The 18,921-nt window shown below is 48.9% G+C and overlaps 5 protein-coding genes across 5 annotated transcripts; 1 reads left to right on the forward strand and 4 right to left on the reverse strand.

The window, feature by feature from the left end:
* Positions 1-1,692: 1,692 nt before the first annotated feature.
* On the reverse strand, positions 1,693-5,961 carry PtA15_5A595 (uncharacterized protein; the record flags this gene model as incomplete). The annotated part of the gene is made up of 11 exons (XM_053169372.1): positions 1,693-1,755; positions 1,885-2,204; positions 2,294-2,422; positions 2,520-2,773; positions 2,855-3,324; positions 3,416-3,508; positions 3,592-3,756; positions 3,837-4,770; positions 4,845-5,398; positions 5,496-5,816; positions 5,905-5,961. 11 exons carry the CDS (start codon positions 5,959-5,961, stop codon positions 1,693-1,695), a joined length of 3,360 nt encoding a protein of 1,119 aa, XP_053020576.1.
* Positions 5,962-6,774: 813 nt separating this feature from the next.
* On the reverse strand, positions 6,775-7,550 carry PtA15_5A596 (uncharacterized protein; the record flags this gene model as incomplete). Its single annotated transcript, XM_053169373.1, has 4 exons — positions 6,775-6,893; positions 7,005-7,295; positions 7,369-7,471; positions 7,545-7,550. The coding sequence occupies 4 exons, from the start codon at positions 7,548-7,550 to the stop codon at positions 6,775-6,777; spliced, it is 519 nt and encodes a 172-aa protein (XP_053020577.1).
* Positions 7,551-8,030: 480 nt separating this feature from the next.
* PtA15_5A597 (uncharacterized protein) lies at positions 8,031-8,610 on the reverse strand (the record flags this gene model as incomplete). Its single annotated transcript, XM_053169374.1, has 3 exons — positions 8,031-8,175; positions 8,274-8,466; positions 8,511-8,610. 3 exons carry the CDS (start codon positions 8,608-8,610, stop codon positions 8,031-8,033), a joined length of 438 nt encoding a protein of 145 aa, XP_053020578.1.
* Positions 8,611-10,262: 1,652 nt separating this feature from the next.
* PtA15_5A598 (uncharacterized protein) lies at positions 10,263-12,334 on the reverse strand (the record flags this gene model as incomplete). The annotated part of the gene is made up of 10 exons (XM_053169375.1): positions 10,263-10,505; positions 10,585-10,672; positions 10,734-10,900; positions 10,988-11,183; positions 11,272-11,545; positions 11,631-11,686; positions 11,756-11,829; positions 11,913-12,001; positions 12,118-12,229; positions 12,308-12,334. 10 exons carry the CDS (start codon positions 12,332-12,334, stop codon positions 10,263-10,265), a joined length of 1,326 nt encoding a protein of 441 aa, XP_053020579.1.
* A 76-nt stretch (positions 12,335-12,410) lies between these two features.
* Positions 12,411-14,777, forward strand: PtA15_5A599 (uncharacterized protein; the record flags this gene model as incomplete). The annotated part of the gene is made up of 5 exons (XM_053169376.1): positions 12,411-12,488; positions 12,704-13,246; positions 13,317-13,812; positions 13,951-14,338; positions 14,609-14,777. 5 exons carry the CDS (start codon positions 12,411-12,413, stop codon positions 14,775-14,777), a joined length of 1,674 nt encoding a protein of 557 aa, XP_053020580.1.
* Between the last annotated feature and the right edge of the window lie 4,144 nt (positions 14,778-18,921).

Consider the following 18,921-nt stretch of genomic DNA (forward strand, 5'->3'; position numbering starts at 1 on the left):
TCGTCAAGGAACTGTAAGAAAGGGGGTCGTTTGCGAATGGTAATCGTCAGGGACTACGCTATAGCGTATATATATTAATTGAGCGAGCCCAGGGATGTTTTCAGCGAGTGAACGCTTGACTGGTGCCAGTATATCATTCATCATTCCGATTCCAATTCGAACGAGAGGAGGGAAGAAGAGTGAGTTGAAACACTGACCTGCTACGTACTACTTCTTTCGACGGCGTCGTTGTGGGCTATCTGCGCCACCAACCTCTGACCGTGCTTTTTATAGGTGTGGAATACATCGGTAAGCTTGTGGGTACGTTTCTGCGCAAACGCAGCATCGCAGTAAACCTTCCGAAACGACCGCTCTGCCGCGCAGGTCATGATGCTCCGGGAAAAGAAATGCCATATCAGCCAAATTATTGAAAAATCGTTCTGGCGGGCCACCCAAAGTTAAACCCTCATCGTCAAAATAACAAAGCAGGAATGGTCTCATACTGGGCCCAGGATGATCTTCCTGAGGTCCTCAGTCTCAGATAGAATAGAGGACTTCCCTTCGCCCAAATGGCTAGATTTAGCAGGAGGCGCTAAACCTTGTTTGCTGGTGAAAACTGTTAGAATGCGGGGTGGACAAACTCACACAATAGTCCTTGAGCACAAGTTCCTCAAGGAGGGCCGCTACAAATCTGATATGCTTCTGCTTCCATGTCACATTTTTCCCAACACAATGGAGGACTTCCCATTGGCTCTTACTGGCTGGTGAAAATTGATTGATGTGGAGTTTTCACCAGCAAACAAGTTTTAGCGGCCTCCTCTAAATCAAGCCTTTTGGGTGACGGGAAGTCCCACATTGGGCCTTGACCAGCAAATTTTTAATTACAATCAACTGCATTTGACATCATTTTTTGCCAAAAGTCCAATTCCCATGGCCATTTTAAGGCATTATAAGCTTCCTATTTTATCAATCAGCAACATCATTTCTAGTGGGGGACATAAAACACCCAACCGGGCTAATTGATAGATGTTGATGATTGCTTGTCTTTTAGAGAATTGGCCTATTCTATTGTGGGGCTCCACTTCTGTTTTTGAGATTACTAATATTTAAGCTAAGAGGAGCATGTGAGTGTTGAGTGTTTCACAAAGTAAAATCACTGATTCAAGCTCTAATATGTATGGATGAAAAAAAACTTAGGTTGGGTATCTTGGCTAAACTGTTACTTTTCTAGCCAAATTTGGGTGGTTAAATGAAGCCTGAGGTGCATCCAGATCAATGCTGACCTGGATTGTACACAAACAATAAAATTGTTGACCAGGGTTTCGTTGAGACTTGGATTATGATTTTGAGGGTCTCTTGCGACCTCAGGATATTTTTTTATTCTTGGAGCAAAGCAGTTCTACATACTAGACACCACAACAAGTAGGACAGTCCAGTCACTAGACCGTCAGTTGATCTATCTCTCTTCCTAATGAAATAATAATAATCACTTTACATGCATTCCTTTCAGTCTACTCAATCGGAAAATGTGCGGATTAGAATCATTGTAAAGTTTGCCATGTGTATCAAGAAAATATATAGGAAACATCAAGATTTAGATGTAAATGCGTGTGGAAGGGGATTGTTCAATCTAATGTCCAGGGCTTTCGCCGTTGGTAGAGATAATGATTGAAATGCGTTTGTCGAAGAAAAGAAAAACTATATTCAAGATCCTTATCGCTTCATAGTTCTCTGTTTTTCTGCATGTTGAACAATTTTCTTCTCAACAAACATTCCCTACAGAAAGATATTCCATTGTTAGTGTTTGAAAAATAGGTGATATGAGGCAAAGACTCTTTGATGTTTTTCTTTGACTTATTGAAAATATGACATCAAAGTGATGAAAGAAAGAAAAAGGTAATTTACTTTACGCTTTCTAACTTGATCCATATACTTTCTGGCTAAGTTTTCTTTATCAGCAATCGAGCCAAAGTCTTCTAATTCTTCCTCAGTGTTAGGGATCCAGAATGGATCCTGATCAAACAAGATTTCAAATCCGTCAAAGATCAGTTGAGGTAGAGCGATCCCCGATGTTTTCTTCATCAATTCATCATTGAAACCGAAGGATTCGATGATCGGCAATTTCGCCCCAATCGTATAGAACGTCGTCCCATCTTTGATCTCTTCGGATTTGATGATCCCTTTTCTTCGGGCGATTACTCCATACACTTTTCCTAACACTTCGGCTAGAAATCATCATCATCATCAAGCAATTCAATATTGGCGGTGATCTGATTGACTAGGAGCGCAACTATTTTCGCTCAGTTTTACTTACTGGTTGCTTGAATCTCACAAGTATACATTGCCAACATTAATCGAGGGGACCAATCAAGGAAGGCACTTCTGAAAGCTTCCTGTGCCGATGAAATCAATTCTCCCGTAAGTTGCGACCATTTCGAGCGAACTGCATGTCCCAGGCCACGATGACAAAGATAATCATCCAAATCAGTATGTAGCAAGACCCAAAGATCGAGCATGCAAGATAGCTGAGGATAACTGACTGGTTTCCACCGATGCCGGTAGATCATTACTATCAATGTCTAATGCCTCGATTGAGAAACACATTCCTGACATCGGCTCAGCGCATAAAGGTCCTTTGAAGGTAGCCAGTTGGAAGGCGGTTTCGATGGAATCATCAAAGTCCCTGATCGATATCAACTGGGTTGAATCACTCTCGATTGTGTGATCTGACTTGGACCCTTCCTCCAGGTCTTTTACCACCGGCCGAGAATTGGATTTGTCAGGCTTTCTTAACCTGCACAAAGGAATGACATGGTGGTTGCCCGAAATTCAGTTTGAAGCTTCCAGGATTTTCAGAATCCTTGAATTAACTCACGATCGTATTGATCCGGGAAGTTTGTCTAATAGCAGATTTGGGCCACTCCTTTTGGGCCCAAAGGCCCAAATCGAATCTACCAATTTTGTGACATCGATCTCGTTTCCAGGCGCATTCGTAGAACTTTTGCAAACGTCTTCCAGACCGGCCCAAAAGGCAGAATCATAATCATTCGAAGCTTGTCCAATATCGGCGTTCTGCTCATCCTGAGCCTCGTTCATCAAAGCTTCTGAATCCTTGTTGTTTGAGGAAAGTTCAGCACCCGCCGAGTCGGACATACTGGTCATTGGATTAAGCTTGCGCTCCTGACGCAAGGAAATCTTTCTCATCATGTCGGGATGCTTGGCTAAATAATTCGTGATCGTTTCAGGCAAGGGGATAGCGCGAACAGTAAACGAAATCAAGCCGCCCAATACAGAGCCACTGATCGTGCCTCGAGGTTGGTCTTTAGTCTTAGGGGGGTGGCATGTCTTGATATTGGCAAGCGGTGAAATCCACGCCTCAAAAAGATCAGTATTTTGTTTATTCTGCGATTTGATGAGACACTTAGAGCTTACCAACGCCACGAACAGCAGTCTCACGAAACGGTACGATCGGTTTGGAAGCTTGAATCCGGATTTTTGCAAACCTTTCCCTCAGATCTCTTAAGCATCGCTGATCCCCTCAAAAGAAGGAAAAAAATAGTCAGCCTTGCGTGACTCAAACTTGCCCCCACGGCTCTTAGAAAAAAGACTTACCTCTAGATGCAGTTCACCCGCGGTTAAGATAACATGCTCACCGGTGTCTTGAATCAGAGTTTCGACACAGGGATCAGACTGATTCAGCAGTTTTAATCCTTCTACTAGTTTAGGCATGTCTGAAGGTTGTTTGGGTTCGAGTGAAACACGGACGATCGGTGCGGACTGCAAGCAAAAATTTCCATTAGGACCATCCAAGAAAAATGCGATGTGTGCCCAGGATACCAGGATTTCAGAGCGCTTACCGTAAGTTGGACCCCGGCCAAGTTGATTAGCTCAGACAATTGAATATTCGCCTCATCGTCATTTCCCTTGGAAGCCGGTGGCCCACACAGCGTCGCGTTCCTCAGAACCTTACCAGCAAGACCACCGATACCAAACACGTGTCCAGCTCTGACTTCTGATGTCTCGACCAAAGACCTTCCCATGATGATGTAAAGGTTTTCGATGGTTACTGACTTGAAATGAGCAGCGCTAGCTTCTGTAGAATTTTTCGAATTGTACTTGGGTAGGACGCATGTTAATTTCTGGTTGACTTTGACTGTACCGGAGTATATTCGAGCAAATCCTATCAGAGCTTCTCCTTCTTCAGGGGGAGGTTCCTCCGCCACATTTGCCGGTTCTTCTGGCTGAGTCAATTCTCCATCAGGAGGAGGAGTAGGGCTTGTCGATGGCAATTCAGAACGTGGTTCAGGAACGGGAGCAGCCTCATCGACGATTTTTGCTGAAGCTGTGATGTCCAGGGGGACAGCGTCATGAGTAGCTTGGGTGCGAACCCGAGCAGCTCTGCCCATTTCCCTCATTTCTTCAGCGGTGAGCTGTTTCCGCTGAAACTGGGGCAATTCGCTGATTGGTACGGCAAACATCTTACTGACATAAATGACAATATGGCTGGAATCGTCTGATTTGCCTGCGTAGAGGTCGCGTTCGATGTTGCTGTGAGGGAGAGCTTGGGTCAAGTCCGGAAGGTAAGGATATAGCATTTTCGGGAGCCGTGTAGATTGAGAGGTGATCGGATCAGGAACTTTGGCAACGATCGTGCGAAAGGTGGTGTTTGATATCGGAAGCCACTGCGAACAAATCGCGAGCAACAGATTTTTGGAGTCCTTCGACCTGAGATCTTGAAGTCTAATCTTCAGACCCAGACTCTGGATAATCTTTTCAGTTTTCATAGCATCCCTGGGAAAAAAAACAAAAGTGTCAGTACCTAAGTCTCTGGCGTAAATATTCAAATATGGATGGTTGAGACTGACGGATTGAGGACGACAGAATCGTAAACCGCCCATAGGTTATCAAGTACGAACTGAACAAACATTGGTTTGAGTGTACCTTTTTGGCTGGCTTGCTTCTTGTTTAAAACCTTTTTGGACTTGGGATCGAAAAAGAAATCGCCCCATAGACACTTTTCAAGTTTGGCTTGCTCGATACCGAGTTTTTTTGACCACATGGCGGCAAAGCTAGCGATATTGAAAGACCAATTGTCGATTGCAGATGAGAAGATCACGTCGCCCTTGGTTGGATCGAAGTAGATATCCTTATCGTCGGTCTCTGTGAATTGTTTATCGGGGATTGAGCTGGATTGCAGTTCTGATTTTTCAGCCGCCTCTCTCCACCTGAGATCTTGTTCCATCCGATCGGTAAAAAAGAATGATCCCATGATTGCATTCACCTGTTCGACTAATCTAACTAGATGATAGTAGGCCTCAGTAGGTGATAACCTTAGTTCGACAATCAGACGATCAACTTTGTTAATTACGAGAATAGGTTTTAGTTGTTCGTTCCAAACCTGCCGAAGTACCGAGATGGTCTGGGAGAATCAAGTAAAAGATGAGGAATTAGGAACTGGAGGAGACTTTTTCAGCTTGATGCAAATAATTTGAACGATGTCATACTTGCGTGCAAACTCCTTCGACCACGTCAACCAAGACCAAAGCGCCATCACACAAACGACTAGCAGTTGAAACTTCGGTTGTGAAATCGACATGACCGGGTGTATCGATGAGATTGATCCTGAATTGTTCCAGTTGTTCTACGCCATCGCCATCCAACCGAAGAGTGGCATATGAAAGAGAGACGACACTTGATTTCATCGTAATCCCACGTTCCTGTTCGTCCGGTCGCGAGTCCAAGTAACGCAGCTTGCCGGCCATCTTGGGGGTAATTATGTTATTCGCAGCCAGGAGAGAGTCTGCATAGCTGGACTTGCCATGGTCCACATGAGCTAACTGGAAGCAAAAAGAAACGTAAAATCAGCTGTTGTTATATACCTTAGGATTGGAGGTCATCACAGATAGTAGGTATGAACGAACTCACGATGCAGACGTTCCTGATCCGATGATGAGGGATGGCCGAGGCTGAAGTTGACGCCATCGTTGGTGGTTGCTCGAGAGAATAATTCCCTTCGGAGAAAACCCAAGGAACTCCCAGGGCAAAGATAAAAGTGCATTACATGTATGCATATACAAAATTATCCCATTCGAAACTGCATTCATTTCTAGAACACGAAAATGAGATGCTCTTTTTCGTTAAGATCAAATTCAAAAAGTTCATTCATGGGTCACTTGAGTCTTGGCCAACCAAAATGAAGCTGTCAAGTTTGGAGGGGTTAAACTCTCCTTCCAAGATCAACAGTGATCATAATCAGTTTGGTTACTAAATAGCTACAGCATCAAAAAACAAATTCATACCATCCCGAAACATTCATATACAGTGACGGTCTGGTAAGATCATCTCTCCAGCATATACACAGCTTTGTCATACTTGTAGAAAAAAACGTAATTCTTCTGTTTTTTAATCATGGAGAAACATTCAATACATTCAATCATAAATTCACAGGCAAGGCGATCTAAGTACAAGGAAGTAGTATTTGAGAAAAAGATGCATATAAAGCAGCATGGAATACTCCGAAAAGGCCAGGCTAAAAGTGTTCAGTGAGAATCAGCGCAGGGTTTTGTTTTTTTGCTGAGGGAGTCTGTTTCTTTGCTTCTCTTGGTTTTAAGACAAGCTTTTCCCCATGAATTTCCTCCTACGAAATCGTGGTAGAACAGAAGTAATGTTTGATGGTGGTTGGTACGGGAGTTTTCATTAGAGAGATGTTCCGAGGTACGATGTGTTCAGAAAAAAAGAAAGGTCAACAGGTCAGTAAATAAAGCATCTGTTTCCCATTTAGTTTGTCAGTTGTGCTTACTTCTGGAAACACATCCACCATTTACTAGGTTTTCCATCGGGCGTATTGTAAACTTTTTCGATCAATCGGATCGAACATTCTTGCCTGATCTGAGTGAGATATTGTTTCAGAAGATCTACAGGTCGTTTGATCACGACAGAGTCAGAACGATGGATGTGGTGAGTGATACGTTTTGAAATCGAATAGAAAAAGCTACTACAAGAGGATGACAGGGAAAGTGACTAACCAGCCTCGAATTTATCCTTAGGAGGGGCATAGATACCGTTCATAGGGAAGCCTGGTTCGCCGGGTAAGTAAAAGTTATCCAAGCTGTAGGTCAAGAGTTGTTTGCTAGCCTCGTTCTTATTATTCTGGTGAGGTTTGAGTTGGCTGATCCGATTGAGACAGTCTGAGATGAAGAGGATCAAGTAGATCAACACTCGGTCTGCGAATCCCTTGATCTCGAAGTTCCTGAATAAACAGTTCGATTTGAATAGGTCTAGGGCTTCGTCCACGATATCCATGTCGCTCGTGTTGGCTGTGGGTAGACGTAGAACAACTGATCGATCAATATTTCTTCCCTTTATCATTAGTGGTTTCATGAAACTGACCTAGAGGTGGTGCTGGTCCACGAATCTTGGAACGAACAGGTAGGATGACCATGTTGGCGACTGGTCGATAATCGGTTGCATCGTTATAAGTCGAATGGTAGGCCTGGAAATCCCAATCGCAGGGGTCTGGATCAGTACCCCCAGGCTTGAAAGGTTGGAGTCAGCGCTCAACTCACGGGCATTGTGGGTCGAGTTGGGATATGTGTATGATGTTGAGGTGGAGGTGGAGGCTGATGACGCGGTTGAGCGGACAGCAGGCAAAATGTCCAACACCCCGAGACTGTACAATCACCCGACAACCTCACATCTCAAGGACATCGAACTGGAAGCTTGTTTGACCTCCGAGCTCAGCAAATCCTGCCCAGATAACGGGTTTCTGCTCACCTAATTTAGCCAGTCTCATGGGGAACACGCCCAGCCATGGTACTAGTGTGCCATGAAGTTCAAATAAAAATGATCACAGGCAAATGTGTACTTCCAAACAAAGATGTAGTTCTGTGTAAGCAAAAGACGAGTTACAAATTTGTGATCTCATGCGGGGACTATCATCATCCGATGTCAGCTGGCATACTACCGAGTGATAATGTATTCATGAGGAAGTTAAGAAGTTGAAGCAGTTTGAACACAACAGGGGCCGGGGCAGAGGGAAGGAAGGGGATAGTTCAGCTGAGGTTGCCGTTGGATCGAATGGATGTCTCCTGGCCAGGTAAGCGTGCTGAGGGGCTGGGAGTAAAAGGAAAGATGGTGGACTCGTTGGGGGGTTCCTTGATGCCATTCGCGGGGAACCTGACTCTGGGGAGCGCAAAACTACAGGAGGTGCCCAGGGAATCGTGAGCAATGCACGATGAAAAAAGTTGGTTCCACAATAGATGGCGAGCTTACGGTGGTCATGGTCTGTCTCTAACAGTTCTGGGGATCGGGGCAGCTGTGGGTGGGATTCGGTCTGCCTGCTGGGGGTGTTCCAGCTGGTGCGACGATGGCGCCCATGAGAGACGCGACCGTCATCACAAACATGAACATCTTCATCTTGTGTGGTGGATTGAGGTGGATGGTGGTTTGATGGATAAGGTTTGGCGGTTGAGTGGAGGGTTTGCTGTTCTGGGATCAGTGGATGGGCGGGTGATGGCTCCCTTTATAAATACGTTCCAATATCAAATTGGTCCTGGCGGCGGAGGCAAGGAAGGTGGCCAGACGGCCAGTGGCCTGTGTCCGGACACCGCCGCAACAGGCCGCAACGGCCATCCTGCCAGAAAGACAAGTACTGTACATAAGGGATGGACCATGGTCACACGCGGTTGTTTGTAATGGCCGTGTTAAAACACGAAGGACAGGATGTCTTGGAAGGTCACACTCTCACAAAAACATGGGAAAGTCCCATGTCTACGGTAAGTCATGACAGTATGACTTACCCTGTGTTGTAGTGCGGAGACGTAATATGACATTACGTCCCATACTACAGTGGTCGACGTAAGTCATGGTGTCATGACTTACCATAGACATGGGACTATCCCATGTTACTCGACTCGACTGCTGTTTGTATTTACATAATCCATGTATATAAATACAAACCTTGTTCTCTCTTTTTGTGTATTCTCATTTTCCATTCTCTGTCTTCATTTCACTCGTAATACACATAGTCCCACTGTCAAGCTCCAATACCCTGGACATTTAGGATGCAACGTAATGACACATTACGTAACAGACTACAACATTGTTGATGGGTGCCAATCACCAGGGTGTCGATGAGCAGTGCTGGTGACGGCCGGCACCGCCCATCCCGGGAAGCCCAACGGTGCCGGCCATTGGGAGAGCTGCGTCGCGCTTTTCCTCCATTGAGTTTTGGGACAGCAAGAGTTTTTACACATGCCCGACCGAGCTCGTGCGCTCTTGTTGGCCGGTGCCAATCACCAGTGTGTCGATGAGCAGTGCTGGCGACGACCGGCACCGCCCATTTGCTGCTTCAGTTGACGGACCTCTGCTGTCTGTGTTGTAGCCTGTTACATAATGTACCATTACGTTACATCCTACACTGTCAGGGTAAGTCATACTGTCATGACTTACCACAGACACGGGACTTTCCTATGCTTTTCCTCGACTTGACAGCGCTACTCCATTCCATACATACATATATATATATAGCCTATGTTTCCACACTTGTTGTATTTCTCATTCATTCTCATTGTTCATTACTTTGAAATACATCTTTCCCATTGTCAGGCTCTATTAGTCTGCACTGATGCCCGTGAGGAAACGCAAAACTTGGAACCAAATTCCGCCGGTACTTGAAGATGATCTCTCAGCAAGTCCCTCTTTGTGGAGGGGGGGGACGCCGTCCCGCAGGGACCCTCCGCCTCCACCGGAGGTCGCTTCGCTCCCCCGCAGGGCGACGGGGCCGCCCATGAACCCTAGTTGCATTTAACCAGAAAAAGTAACTCATTCGAGTACAAGGGAAAAGAAAACATAAAGGTGTTGCATTGCCAAGAGGCAGAAGGAAGGGAACAAATAGAGGGCCTCTGCAAGCCTCCATCGCGGATCCAGTGGGGGCCACAGGCTTCCCACGCGGTGGTCTTGCGGTTGAGCTTTTGTGGCTCTTGCAGGAGTTTGTGGGTTACGGGTGGACTAGGAATGAGCGGACCAGAGAAGAAACCCTCTTTCCAGTGGAGCTAAACTCAAAGATCGAGTACTGCAAAAAAAAAAAAAACATGAGCTAAAGAGACAAAGAGCAACTGGAATTCTAAGTAGGAGGACTGGATTGGGCCTATTTCCGGGGACGAGTACGAATAAGATATTTGTATAAAAGATAAGAGTACAAAATGATGGAAAGCGCTGCACCTTGAGCGACAGAAAGACGAGACAAGATATGGGTACAAATGGAAGCGACGAGTAAGACAAGATCAAGCCCCATCGGCCCCAGATTCATTGGTGAACTCCAGATGTCGCTTGATATCTTCCTCTCTAACTGTTGGCGAAGTATTACGTAGAGCTCGGAGGAAATCAGGCAGAGTGAGGGCAGGCTCGAGCAGCTCTGTAGCCTCGACTTCGTTCCAGCTCTTCTCGATTGCCGACGGATCTCCGGGCGAACAGGGTGTCAATTTCTTGACCGAAATCGTTGCGTCTTCTGTGCTCGGAACCATCACCTACAGCCACGCAAGATAGTCAGAAAGATTATGGCTTTTGAGTCAAAAGGCTGAGCTCGCCGACCGGGCGGGGACTTACGGGTCTGAAATGGGTGGCACTTAATACTTTCCTCACTGGTTGCATCAGCGCGTCTCGGACGACGACTGCAATATCTGATCCAGAGTAGCTGGCGAAGAGCGAGGAGTCAGTGTGTGACTTTAAAGGCAGCGGAGACCAAAGTGCCTCACCCTTGCGATTGTGATGCCAGTTCACGATAATCCTGTTGTGTCAACGTGCAGGGCGTTGTGCCTACGTTCAGTTCAAAGATTCGCTTCCTAGCTTCCGGATCAGGCAGGGGTATGAATATCCGCTTTTCGAACCGCCGCTGGATGGCAATATCTAACTGCCAAGGGATCTATCCTCGGCATTGATCAAGCCGGCAATGTCGATCAGCACGGGGGAGGCCCACAAGGGCATAGACTTGAGTCAAAAGCCGACAGACGTTGGTGGCTCCGAGGACCAAGACCCCCTCGGCATCATTCCCGACACCGTTCATTTGGACCAGGAATTCGGTCTTGATTCTCCGAGCCGCCTCCGATTCGCCCTCGCCTCTCGTCCCACACAGCGAATCGACTTCGTCGATAAAAATGATTGCGGGCTTGTTTTCTCGGGCCATTGTAAACAGCTGCTTGACCAAGCTATTCGAATTATAAATGTGAGTGTCACTCGGTTCATGGAGATCTAGTGGTAAGAAATCGTTGCTTAGAGAGGTAAACCAAAACGCACCGCTCACTTTCGCCCATCCATTTGCTAACCAGATCACTACTGCTAACTGAAAAGAAAGTGCTCTTTGCTTCTGTCGCGACTGCCTTGGCCAGATAGCTCTTTCCTGTACCAGGGGGACCATACATCAGAATGCCCCTCCACGGAGTTCGTTTGCCGGTGAACAGATGGGGGAACTTGATGGGTAAGATCACCGCTTCTTTCAGAGATTCTTTCGCTCCTTCCAGCCCAGCCACATCGTCCCAACTGACGTTCGGTGTTTCCGCCAGGATCGCACCTGACGGAGGGTTTCAAGATCAGAGTCTTTGGATTCACCACCTACCGCCACATATATACATATATAAGCCTCGATTGCGGCTTACTTGAAAGAGCTCCTCTTAGCTTTTTCGTGTCCGCGTCATCTCCATCTGCGTTGGCTCTGGACCACAAGCAGGTGACGAGAATCAGCTTCTTGATCACCACATGGGGAAAACAAAGTTGGCCTCACCCGGAGCCTCCTTCGCCATTAGTACCTTTTCCATTAGCACCCACAGCTTGTCGGCCACGCTTGTCGTCTGGTGTCTTGAGATGGAATGCAATCGAGATACGTAAGCCTTTAAGTTTCTGCTTGAGTGTTGATGAAGCTAGCATGGGGGTTGCTTTACCTGGACGTGTGTTTTGAGTTTCTCGGCTCTGTCTAGGTATTCTTCCATCTTACTGCGAATGAGATCTTTCAGTTTCGGGTTTTTCTCATCTGCATCATATTTGTTGGGAACAAGAGGATGGTCAGTTAATCCGGAAGAACACGCGAGAGACCGCGGAAAAGAAAGGAGAGCGTTGAATGATGGGCGACGAAAGGCGGCGACGAACATTTGTAGGCCATGTGGAAGTAATCGAGGGCGTTCTTGTACAGCTTCAAGCTTTCCTCCCAGTTCTGTTTGACGTCTTCATCAATAGCCTGTCGAACGATCTCGCATGCTCTCTATCCAGACCGGGAAGAAACGCAGGTGTGAGTTCCGGAGGCCTGTGCAAGGTTGAACAGAAGAATCGGTGGGCTGACATCTAAGAAATTGCTCTGTCCTGACATCGTGGCTGGCTTTGGTTCGTGGGTGGTGGCCGTGGCCGGTTGGTTCGTGAGGGAGAGTCTTGAATCTGTGCCCCGAATGCCGCACCCCGGGCCACCCCGGGTGTTTCCCCGGGGAGTCCCTCTCGAGCCGCCCACGATCGGAACGCCGGCCGCCGCCAGCAGCCGCGGACCATGGCCGACGCACAGGACAGCCAGCCCAGCCCAGCCGACTTCTTCTACCAGCAGCAGCTCTACTGCCAGCCATACTACAGCCCCATCTACTACTACCCCGCCAGCTACCCCACCTACTGCCTCGGCCTGGAGGAGCAGCAGCAGCAGCACCCCTTCTACGACCCATTCTCACCAGGCTTCACCTTCACCTATCCCCAGCAGAACCACACGTTTTTCTACGACCACGAACGACTCCCAGATGAGATCCACCAAGCATCCCAGCTGTCCCAGCTCTCGACCGTCCCCGAGTACCAGTACTCGAGCCAGGCGAAACAGGTCCTCGGGACGAGCACCCGCGACAAGGCGCTCCACCCGCTGGACATCAGACGGTGCTTCAACTGTGGAGAGCCCAGCCATACCCTCCTCGGCTGTCCCGCCAAGCGCAACGAGCCGCTCATCCGCCTCACCAAGCAGATCTTCCAGGCCCACAACAGCCCGGCCGGCCAGGAAGACGCGAACCGCGACGATGGCCATGCTCAGCCCCTGGACATCAATCGCAGCTTGAAGGACATCGGCTCACAGGAATCCATCCAGCAGGCACTCGACCGCCGCAGAGCCCTCGCCTCAACCCTCCGCCCCGGCAAGATCTCGCCCCCCCTCAGAGAAGCCGTCTTCTGGGAACCCTTCCGCGGCCTGCCCGACGAGAACCATTTGGACCCTTATCGCCCGATGCCATGGTTTCAAGCCATGGAAAAATGGGGTGTATGTCCCCAACTCAGACTTTTTTGAATACAAAAAAACATTAACCATGTGTGTTGTGACCCTTTCACAGTATCCGCCGGGTTATGCAATCCCATTAAACGCTCAACGTAATCCATTCAAAATGGTCATCGCACGTATCGACGAATCAAATAAAGATCACGCCTGGGAATCCGCCGAAATCCTCGAGATGCATCGGGGGCGCTCGCCCGGAGCAGAAGAGCGGAGCGATGATGACGAAGGAGACGAGGAAGAGGTCCTCAGACTACTGGTGCCCGGCTACGAGGCTCTCAGCAAACTGCCGGTCCCCCTGCCTCCACCAGCCCCTCCTATCGACAACGCCGCCTTCGCCCACCCCGCCCTCCTGCCTCCTCTACCCAACAGTCCTCCGCCTCCATCCCCACCACCCCCGCCGCCGGCCAACCTCCCCCTCAAACGGCTCGTCAAATACAGGGGCGGCAACTTCTCGAGCGACCGGCTGCCGGTCTACAACGGCCAGATGATCTCTACCCAATCCTATCTCGACTATCACGCCGGCCACTCTTTCTCCTTCAAAGACCCTTCAAGCCGTCCCCAAAATCACTCAAAACGGAAAACCCCGCCCTGGAAGAACCCACACTTGAGCCATCAACACCACCACCACCACCACCACCACCAGCAGCAGCAGCCACAGACACAGTATTATCAGTATCCGAAGTATTATCCAGACCACAGCTCATCAGTCCAGCGCAGTCTTTCAAATTCATCCGGCTCCCAGACCTCCTCGACAACCTCCTCACCCACCTCCAAGCTGCCCCACTCACCGAGCTCGACCAGCCAGGATTTATCAGCGATCCCGAACGGCCAGAGGCGGGGCAAGGAGGGCGCCAGCAAGCCGACGAAGAACCCCAGCAAGATCATCAAGCAGAGGTGGAAGGACGCCGCGCTCACCTTCGCCGCCACCAAGGCCCACCCTAACCCCTCCCCCCTCGTCATCCTCCCCCCCGAGACCCATCTCCACCCCGCACCAAAACCCACCCTCGACCTGCTCCCGACCCCCTCCTCCCTCTCCGCTCCGAGGAAAGCGTCCCCCTCGAGAAAAGCCCCGCCCTCGAAGTACTACTTCGATAGCGACCAGCCACCCGCCTCTCTCGACCGCTCCTTCCTCTCTAATGACCATCGCCTCAACTACGACGACGACGACGACGAGCACGACAACGACGAGCACGCGTCTGTCGTCGACGATCGCCACGACGCGCTCGACCCCCACGCTCACCACCGCCGCGCTTCCCCCCGTCCGTCGTCCTCGGCCGCCGTCCCCCATCGCCATCCTGCCTCCGCCCATCCTCGCAAACGGCTAAGGAGCACCAACTATGCTCTCCTCAGAATCAACCGCAATGCCCATCCTCGCCCCTCTGAATCCTCCCTCGGCTCGCATCATGCCGCCGCCGGCCCTCACATGCGCGGCAGGAAACGCAAACGCAAACTCTTCAATGAGGGCTCCGGGCCTCCCATCCGTCCATCCGCCCTTCCCAACCCTAATCACATTCCCTGAACCCCTCTCTTGAATTAATCCTCTTCATCTTTCCTCTCTCTTCTCTTCTCTCCATCTCGTCTCATGTGTCCAAACAACCCCCCCGAACCCACCCTCTTTGTTCGGCCCTTTTGCGATTGATCTTGTTGTTCTTGCTGTCCAGTTGAGCGAAAGCGTTCGTGTGTGTGTGTTGAGGCTTGCTGTTGTACTTTTTTTCTTTATTAGTTTGGCGTGGAGGAGCGGGATAGGAGAAGGCGGGCTTTCGCGGGAGCCGGCAGACGGAGGACGCGTGGCTCAGGGGCGCGGGAGACGAGATGGGCGGCGGGGGTCGCTGGAGACGACGCGAGGGAAAGGGAACGGACGAAGAATATGTACCCGGCTCCCAGCACGTCCTCCCGTTCTTTCAGCCGCCTCGATGGTCGCTGCGGACACTCATTGGCTCCAACCACCCACCAGACGCCGCTCACGAAAGGCTTCCTCATCACGAGAAGACGTGCCATGGCATGTACGGGCGACTGCACCACCATCGACACGGACTGTGATGGTTTTCTTTCTTTCTTTTCTCGAGAAAAGACCTGGCCGGTCTTCAGTCGTGTACATCCTGGTGCTTTTTTTCAGAGGAGGACAGCTGTTGTCACATCCAGCAGCGTGTTCGTAAGAGTTTTAGACATGTGATTGGAATGCGGTTGGGTGATCCGGCGGGCAAAATGTCCACGGAGGAAGGAGAGAAGAAGGCACTCTGGTTGACACTTGACCTAACTTAACCAAGTCCCCCCTATGCGGGGCTGAGTGGTGAACGAAGTGCCGCCGACCGCAGGGAGGGACTTAGGACTAAAGTGGGGGTCGTGGCGCGTAGGCCATTGCGGGAATGGGTGGTTCAACTTACACAGGCTGTAGCCCACTCGGTTTGCGAGCTACATATGAGGCCCCGGCTAACTTAACACAAGTCCCCCCTGGTGGGAGCGCTGTGGCTGGCGGCGAAGCCGCCCCTCCCGCAGGGAGGGACTTGTGCATTATCCCAAATTTTACGCGGGAGCAGAAAGTTCATTTGGCTGAGAGGTTTTTAAAATTTTTATAGCTCCTCCCCCAGCCTCTCCACCAATATGCCCTATCTGTACCCTATGCTACTTTTCTTTCTCTACATTTTGGTCTACTCAGATTTTTTCTATCTCAATCTGCTGACCTTTTCAAAAGATCAAAAATGCACAAGTCTTCCAAATGAGGCTCCACTTGTTTGGGACTCCAGGAGTTGTTTTTCTGGCTACAAGATAGATAAGTGGCTCAAATTGATTGCAAGAACAGAGCCTACAGCTCTGTGTATTCAGTTTTTCCATATTGGTTGGGATTTTTAGTGTAGCAGATCCTTTCTGCTCCTGCTTAAATCAAGACATAACTCATAAGCCTCTCCTGCGGAGAGCCCTCCGGGCGGGGTCCCCTGGACCCTCCGTTCAAGAGGCTTAGTTAAGCTAGAGGCCCCGGGCATCGATAGATACCCTGGCATCATGGCTATTGTTCTGTCTGCTCCGAATTCTGATACATCTCGTCAAACAAAAAAGAAACAATGAAGAAGCCAGACAAAATCTGGGTGTGCTCGGACCCCCGGACTCAAGCACCGCGCCAGATGAGGGTCGTTCTGGCTTGCCTTGACTCATTTCAAAAATCCACCAAAAATAGTCCGGTGGGTTGATTGATGGGGGGAGAGCTCTAAAAATTGGCACCATGGAGGAGCTTCTAAGTTCCGGTAGCTGGAATGGCCAGCGTTGAAACTACAGGCTGCAAAACTCGAAGACTGCATTTCTGCCACTTTTTGGTGGGTGGCCTACGCGCCACGACCCCCACATTAGGCCTAAGTCCCCCCTGCGGGAGGGGTGGCTTCGCCACCAGCCAAACTTAAGCTCCACCCAAATGAGCTACCACCCGAACCACCACCCGAACTCCGAACTCCGACCTCCCGCATAGGGAGGGACTTTGATAAGTTAGACACTTGACCAGAAACCAATCACCAAACACGCAGATGTGTGGGCCACTTCTCTACTGGCCTTGGTCTTCATTTCCGGGACCACCCAAGCTGTCCCCATATCTCCATGTTTCTCCTGTGGGGAGTCCGAACTTAGTCAGTCCCTCTTCTGAGGGGCGGGCAGGGGCCCCTGGAGGGACTTGGGACTAAGCGGCAAAATTTGGCGTGAGTCCTGAGTACAGCTTTCACCCATTTGGCTGGTGTGAAAGTTTGGCACCACTTTTCTATAGCATCCTGGTGGCCAAATGGGCCGCCCAGGTGCCAAATTGAAGGTCTGCATCTGGCCTTCAAGACTACGTAGGCCACATGTTGATGCCTTGAATGGCCTTAAAGCTACAAGGATGTAAAGTCATGGAATCATGATTCCAGGATTGATCTTACACCATACTGTTGGGTTTTCATTTTCCTTCTGCCTCATTTTCCGTGACTGTCTCTTAATCACTTCTTATGCCCGCTCTTCACTTGTAGTTTCTCTGGTCATACTATCCTGTCTTCTCAGCCAAGTGACATCGATCCTGCCTGTATTTGCCTGCTAGTTTTCCATATGTCTCACTCGTGTGCGCGCTCTTTTTGTGATAGCTTGTATGTCACCTTTCTCTCATCCTAAGATTCCATCAGGTTCCATTCCTTTCTATTCATTTTCTTCTCATATTCATTGTGTCTCAACCATATGTCAGCCCTGTGTATCTAGTCTATTTTAGCCTAGCCTAGCACAGAGCAATAACATCATCGGTTCTTCTCCTCCTCAATCCGTGCCGTACCTTGAGCCGCATCCGGTGAGCTCCACATCCTCACTGCCCTCCTTCTCGAGCTTCACAGCTCTTCTTTGTGCCTTGGCTTTGAGTCTTCGTGTCCTGAATCTAAATTCTAACACGATTAACAGTCGAACTCCGCTCCAACTTTTCTCATCAATCAATTCTCAACATGTCATCTGAAGCTCTCATTTGAGAAACCAAGATCCTTCTCACCAACAAGAACTATCCTCTTTGGCTACTTCCAATCAAAGCCAAACTTCACAAGGCAAAGTCACTCAATGTCGTCACCGGTGCGATCCCAATGCCTGATGCGGAAAAAGACAAGGACAACTTTAAACTCTACGTCAAATACAACAAAGATGCCTACTCCAATATTGTTTAACTGCTCAGTCAAGAAGTTCTCGCCTTCATCAGTTCTTCCTTACCCAAAACCAATAAATTCAACGGTCTCAAGTTATGGATTCTTCTCAAATCCAAGTTTGCTGGCGACAATCTCACTGCGAAAACGACCGCGCTCAAGCAATTCCTCGCTGTCAACTTTGATTCCTTTATCTCGTTTATGCCATCAATCCGATTGGCCAACCAGAAGATCAATCTCTCTTGTCTTGTCCTGGACAATCAAGTACAAACCATCCTCATGCTTGACAAGTTACCTCAAGAGTTCCACTCCTTCAAGACCAACATTTTGATGAATTTTGAAACGATTCCCTTCGATCAGGTCCTCAAGAAGCTTGAAGACTACGCCGCTCAAAACCAATTGAATTCAAAAACGTTGATAGGACCTGCTCCTCAAACCTCTCTTCACACTCAAGCATCCGGTCCGATCTGCCCTCACTTCAAGAAACCCGGACACCAAGCAACCAACTGCTGGGTCAAGTTCCCTGAGAAAGCTCCTGGTCTGAAGACCGAATCCTCTCATTTGACCGTTGACTCTCAACAATCCTCCGACTCTTCACATGGTTCCGCACTCCAGACGGCAATCAATACAACATCAATGATGTTAAGTTCAAGAACGTCCAGTATCATTGAACTTTATTCTCAGTTTTTTGATTGATTGACAACCCATGCACTCTCTCTCATTGATGCTCCCCAATCAACTCCCCTTCTGTTCACCTCTTCTTTACTCCTTTTCACATATTCCAACCTCTCATCACCTTGCTACTACGTTCAATCTCTCTGCAATTTTGACTTTTTTCAATCCCAGGTTATTCGGCATCAGGAACGGGGGGTGTTGGGTTTTCATTTTCCTTCTGCCTCATTTTCCGTGAATGTCTCTTTATCACTTCTTATGCCTGCTCTTCACTTGTAGTTTCTCTGGTCATACTATCCTGTCTTCTCAGCCAAGTGACATTGATCTTGCCTGTCACCAGGGGGGAATCTGTGGCACTCTCCA

The sequence above is a fragment of the Puccinia triticina genome, chromosome 5A (assembly GCF_026914185.1).
Source record: "Puccinia triticina chromosome 5A, complete sequence".
NCBI classification, from domain to species: domain Eukaryota; kingdom Fungi; phylum Basidiomycota; class Pucciniomycetes; order Pucciniales; family Pucciniaceae; genus Puccinia; species Puccinia triticina.